This window comes from Mugil cephalus, chromosome 1 (assembly GCF_022458985.1).
Source record: "Mugil cephalus isolate CIBA_MC_2020 chromosome 1, CIBA_Mcephalus_1.1, whole genome shotgun sequence".
Lineage (NCBI taxonomy): Eukaryota > Metazoa > Chordata > Actinopteri > Mugiliformes > Mugilidae > Mugil > Mugil cephalus.
The window spans coordinates 29,934,946-29,940,945 of NC_061770.1; the positions used below are offsets into that span (position 1 = coordinate 29,934,946).

A 6,000-nucleotide genomic window follows, 5' to 3' on the forward strand; every position below is an offset into this window, starting at 1 on the left:
TATAAGACACTATGCATCCATATAACAATAAACTAAATAAAATGACAGAAGAAATGGGACAGTCACATAGATTATATTCATTCTTATGTTTGAAAACGTCACTTATTTGTCATGACGAACACAGACTCTCTCTGTCCACTGTTCCCACTTAGTCTTAACAAAATGAAGTCGGACCAACAGGAAAAAGATCCAAACCAGCATCATCTCTGAACTATCAACTAACCAGCTATAAATCAATAGGAGCAGCTTTGTAATTAAAAATATTAAATATTTTACAGCTTCAGTGTTTGTAAACAATGACGTCACTGAGTGTTTTCAGTGAACTAATGTGTAGAACAGTCTGACCTGACACCATCCCTGCAGTGTCTCCATGTGACCAGCAGAGGGAGATGTTTGCTTTCTAATATGACTTCAATCAGGTTCCATCTGTAGGACCTGAGGACCGTCCAAGGTTGGAACCAACAACCTACTGACACATGTACTGAGAGACAGGAAATCATGACATCATGGAGGTGGAGCAGCCCTGTAGTCAGATCCAGATGTACAGAGAGAGATCAACTGTGATTTTTACACTAAGTGTTGGGATAAATATTGGGTGGGTGGAGGGTGTTTGTTTTGCTTCATGACGCCCCCCTAAAAAATGCACACATTGCCCAAGCATCAGCAACACAATGGAACAGTTCCTGAAGTAGAAGTACACATGTGTTATCAGCAAAAATGAGTCCTTTCAGAGAACACATCACTACTGACTGACAGGAACCAGGAAACTGATTCTTAATGTTTTACTAAACTTTCTGTTTATCCTTTAATCTGGAAAATAACTGACAAGTTTAAAAAGAATCAAAGGTGTGAAAGAAGAACAAAACCTGAAGAACTACTTCAACTTCCAGTAAATCTACTCAGTTACTCTGTACTATTTTTTGTAATATATTATTAAACACCTGACCTCAGACTGTTTCTAGAGATAACTACCAAACTAAATTTCATTGTAACTTGTGTGCGATGACAATTAACTAGAGAGCCGAAAGAATCGACGCTTTTAGTGAGTGAGCCGAAAGAATCGGCTCTTTTAGTGACTTGAAGTCACGTGATTTACAAGAAACGCTGCAGCAGTCGGAGCATGCGCAGTCTGTGCTTCCTGTCAGCTCCACCCTGTCTCAGACTCTAAACTCTCAGTCGGACTCTGCAGCCTCTCAGCTACACACATGAAGAGAAAACAGAAAGTTGTGGATTTCTCTGATATTCTCTGAAAGTCTTTAGCTCTGAGACAGAGATATGTTTCCTGGAAGATGTTTGTTTCTCTGCTGGACTCTGCTGTCAGTCTGTCAGATGGTTTCTTCCTCTACGGGTGAGTTCAGCTCCGTTTATCTATATTTAACTTCGAAGTGATGTTTCTCTGTTGTGTGGTTCAGTAAAAATAAACCGAGGCTCAGTCTCATGTCTAGGGCGGTGTGAACTCATTATCCCAGACAGTTTATCCATTAATTTCTCCATTTGTCCATATTTTCTGCTCAGTGTCTCATTAAAACACATTCATAATCTACAGTCAGTCTCCAGCACTGAAATAACTAATGAAGGCTAATAAACCACAATGATCCAGATTCCAGTCTTTAGTGTCCTCTGTTGTCCCTCTGTTGTCCCCTGGTCCTGTCCTCTCTTTGGTAGCTTCTCCCACTGACTGACTGCTGCGTGTTGACCTTTAACCTCTCTGCTCTGTGTTGTTTCCTTCAGGACAGATAAACATCACAGCTGGACATGGACAGACTGTCTCTCTACCATGTAAAGCTCTGGACAATGGACCTGTCACAGTGGTGGACTGGAGAAGACCCGACCTGAAAACAGATAAATATGTTCTTTTATATCTTGATAATCAGTTAGTAACAGACGACCAGCATCAGTCTTATAAGAACCGAGCGGATCTACAGGACAGACAGATGAAAGATGGAGACGTGTCTCTGATTCTGAACAATGTGACAACTGATGACAGTGGAACATATGATTGTTATGTTGTTCAGAACGGAACAGGTCAGACGAGGAGCATCATCAGACTGGATGTGCTTCCAGGTGAGTGAGTGTTGTTGAGTCTGTGTGTTTGTCTCTGATCAGAGGTGAAGCTGCTTCCTGGTTGTTGATGTGACAGAGAAAGATCTCAGATCAGATGTTTGACTTTTACAAAGATGTTGTTGATGAGACTTTCTAGAAAACAGCTGGTCTGAGTCATGTGATCAGAGTGACGTAGATAATGTCTGACAGCAGTTTGTTCTTCACTCATCAGCTCCCTCACACCTCACATCTGATCTTTACAAACATAAAGAACATGAATCCTGGTCCATAGCGTCGTCCTCCTGGCAGACCTGCCAACCTGTACACACTTTGCATAGCAGGTGTTCAATTTGACATCAAAATAGCTGGTAAAGGCCGCCTCTTTAAACTACTCAAAAAGCTGCTGACATCTGAGTGCTGTTAGAAATGTGCACATGCAATACTCATGTCTGACAGGACGACGCAGCAGTGAGGTGGTGAAGCGGTTTCAACTACCGTATTTTCCGGACTATAGAGTGCACCTCAATATAAGCCACACCCACAAAGTTTTTTTTAAAAAAATGGAAATGTGCATATATAAGCTGCACCGGGCTATAAGCCGCTGATCTACTGAACTGATCAGTTTCCGAACGGTGCCTGTAGCATAAAAATAAAAGTGCTGATCAAACAAAACAGAAAAGTTATTGGTTTATTCATCCTCCTCCTGCACTGAAACCACTAAGTCATCTTCTTCAGTGTTGGAGTTGAACAGAAGAAATGAGACAGTCACTTAAAGATTATATTCATTCTAATGTTTGAAAAAAGTCACTTACTTGTCAATAGATGAACACAGACTCTTCTCTCTCTGTCCACTGTTCCCACTGAGTCTTAAACAAAATAAAGGAAAAAGATCCAAACTACCGTCATCTATGAGGAATCAACTAACCAGCTGTAGAATCAATAGGAGCAGCTTTGTAATTAAATATATAAAATATTTTACTGCTTCAGTGTCTGTGAACAATGAGGCCTCACTGAGTGTTTTCAATGAACTAATGTGTAGAACAGTTGAACAGAGTTGAACAGCCTCAGAAGAGCTTCGTCACCTTTTCTGTGTCTATGTCAGTGTTGCTCTCTGTGTCGCTGTCATCCCGGGGTAAAGCTGGCTGAAAATGATGCTTTTCGCATGCGGACAGTTTTTGTGAAGGAAAAAAATAAATAAATAAATAAGCGTGGGAAAAAGTAGCGGCTTATAGTCCAGAAAATACGGTAATCATCGTAGAGGGTAGAGAATAACGAGTCTGTCAAACCCAGATCGAGTGGGTCTGTATATAAGGAGGGATGGGATTATTTCTACAGTTTAAACATGTCAGACAAATCTTGCAGCACCAACTCTGCCACTATGACAGACCAGGATGACAGGGAGGGACAGGGCAGCAGGCCTTCCAAAAAGCAGAGCGTCCCCAGAAGTATTTGGAAAAATATAAAGATCAGTGGCCATGCCTGCAACCATCAAAGATCCCACATCATGCATTTTACACAGTGTGCAATTATGATGTGGACAGAACCCACCAGGGAGCTGCAGGTAATGTATGAATTAGGCCTGTGATGTCTATGTGCTGTAAGCCACTTTAATTATCACATTCTTGAAAATAAAAAATATCTGTTGCATTATACAAAATAAATTATGACAATTTTAATTAAATAATTCAATGCTGTTAACTTGTGGCTGAGCTCTTATAAGCTCACATATAATGTTAGCAGGTGTAACTTTTGAATCTTACTGTTCAGTGTTCATGTTGCCCAGAGAGTGCATTGCACAGTATATTTTGATATCAGGTCAAATTGTGTGTGTGTGTGTGTGTGTGTGTGTGTGTGTGTGTGTGTGTGTGTGTGTGTGTCCTTCTTCCCTGTATCTGGTGAACTGCATGTGTTTGTTCCTCTGCTTGGACTCTGCTTTACTTCCTTCTGGTCTGTTCCATAATGTCACTCCATATTTAGAAATCCTAAAACCTTTTAACATTGTGTGGACACAGAGATGTGAACAAAAGGTAACAAAAGGTGTGGAACCACTTGGACTCTTCTTTACCAGTCTGTGCTGTTATTGTGTTGTTCAGTCTGCTGTCTGCTTTCCATCTTCTCCTGTGTGTCAGTACTAGAGAACTCATCCTGCTGAGCTTCTTACTCTGACAGTAGTACTTGATACCTGATACCACATGGACCATCAACTGTGTTCATTTATTTATCTTTGACTTTGAACGTTTTTCTACACTGAGGCTGAGAGATGTTCATCTACAGGTCAAAGGTCAACAACAAACCAACTGCTGTAGATACAGGTCAGAGGTCAGAGGTCATGATGTTCTTTATGTTTCTCCACAGAACCACCTCCAGTCTGGCCTAAAGTTCTCATAGTTCTCCTGGTGGTTGTTCTTGGTGTCGTTGTGGGTCTTTTGTATCATTTTCGACAGTACTTCATGTCAGGTGAGTCTCTGCTACTACACTACCCATAATGCTGATGGTAACATCTGTCCTTGTTCAGATTCAAACAGCTGCTACAGAGAGATGAAGAGAAAGTTCCAGGTTTAGTTCCAGAATCAGAAACTCTTCATTAAACCAGGAGCTTTGACTAGTTACCAAGGAAGGAGTCAGGAAGACATCAGGAACAAACACAGACACAATCCAGCTCTAATCAGAAGCTCCTGACGTCCTCAATCAGGACCTGAGCTGGATTTTAGAAGCTCTGAGCTCATGAGTCCAGGTCTCTCCCAGTCCCAGTAGAACCAGAGCAGAGGGTTAGGGTTCTTCCTCATCCATTCATCTGATTGGTTCCTCATTAGTTCCTGACTTCTTCTTTGGTAACTGAAGAAGAAAACTGGTGTTCAGTCTCAAACTAGTTTCCAGTGGTTTGTGTCAGAGGTGAGACAGACGTCAGGTGAGCTCAGGTCACCTGGTTGATCCACGTCCTCCAACAAACTGGACACTGAGAGTCGTCCACCAGCATGAGACACAGAGACGAGGACGGACAGAGACGTCCTGTTACCATCAGAGCTGCTGCTGCTGCTGCTGCTGCTGTCTCTACAGCTGATGATGTGATGTGTTGTCCTCTCAGTCCTCCAGGTGGAGGTGGATTCAGGGGTGGAGTCTGTCCAGCTGCCCTGCAAAACCATCATTTGCTGGTGGAAAGTTGCTAGAGTGGAGTGGAAGAATGGAGAAAATGATGTGGTCCATGTGTATGAGAACGGTTCTGACCGTCCTGAAGAACAGAACCAGATTTATAGAAACAGAACGAAGATGAAGAGAAACCTGAAAACTGGAGACCTCAGTCTGACCCTGAAACACCCCACAGATAGAGACACCAACATCTACACCTGTAGAGTCTACGACAAGGAGGGAAAGAGACTGAGAGAGAAAAGAGTGGATCTCAGAGTGAGAGGTTTGTTTGTTTGTTTGTTTCCATTTTCTTTCTTTCTTTCTTTCTTTCTTTCTTTCTTTCTTTCTTTCTTTCTTTCTTTCTTTCTTTCTTTCTCTCATTCTTTCTGTCGTTCTTTCTTTCGTTCTTTCTTTCTTTCTTTCTCTCTTTCTCTCCATCTTCTTTCTGTCTTTCTTTCTTTCTCTTTCTTTCTTTCTTTCTTTCTCTCATTCTTTCTTTCTGTCGTTCTTTCTTTCTTTCTCTTTCTTTCTTTCTTTCTTTCTTTATTTCTTTCTTTCTTTCTCTCATTCTTTCTGTCGTTCTTTCTTTCTTTCTTTCTTTCTTTCATTCTTTCTTTCTTTCTCTCTTTCTCTCCATCTTTTTTCTGTCTTTCTTTCTTTCTTTCTTGCTGCTGTCTCTACAGCTGATGATGTGATGTGTTGTCCTCTCAGTCCTCCAGGTGGAGGTGGATCCAGGGGCGGAGTCTGTCCAGCTGTCCTTCAGAACCACAGAGCTGCCTGGAGACACTAGAGTGGAGTGGACGGATGGAGACGACAGGAAGGTCCATGTGT

At 41.8% G+C, this 6,000-nt stretch overlaps 2 protein-coding genes across 15 annotated transcripts in view; one reads left to right on the forward strand and one right to left on the reverse strand.

Moving 5' to 3' along the window:
- The window catches only part of LOC125009108, a 78,102-nt gene that overhangs the window by 40,097 nt on the left and 32,005 nt on the right, over positions 1 to 6,000 (reverse strand). The gene's annotated exons all lie outside the window — the stretch shown is intronic.
- LOC125008817 overlaps positions 1,142 to 6,000 on the forward strand; it is a 15,849-nt gene continuing 10,990 nt past the window's right edge. For 3 of the 6 annotated variants that reach the window (XR_007112915.1, XM_047586137.1, XM_047586157.1), the window contains exons 1-5: positions 1,143 to 1,348; positions 1,732 to 2,064; positions 4,399 to 4,500; positions 5,129 to 5,452; positions 5,881 to 5,990. Coding sequence is in view for 5 of the 6 variants with exons in the window: in XM_047586137.1 (XP_047442093.1) it covers positions 1,276 to 1,348; positions 1,732 to 2,064; positions 4,399 to 4,500; positions 5,129 to 5,452; positions 5,881 to 5,990 (942 nt within the window). In the remaining variant the exon portion in view is untranslated. Of the gene's footprint in view, positions 1,349 to 1,731; positions 2,065 to 4,398; positions 4,501 to 5,128; positions 5,453 to 5,880; positions 5,991 to 6,000 lie in introns of all 6 variants that reach the window. The other 3 variants (XM_047586168.1, XM_047586175.1, XM_047586148.1) reach the window with 2 other exon arrangements.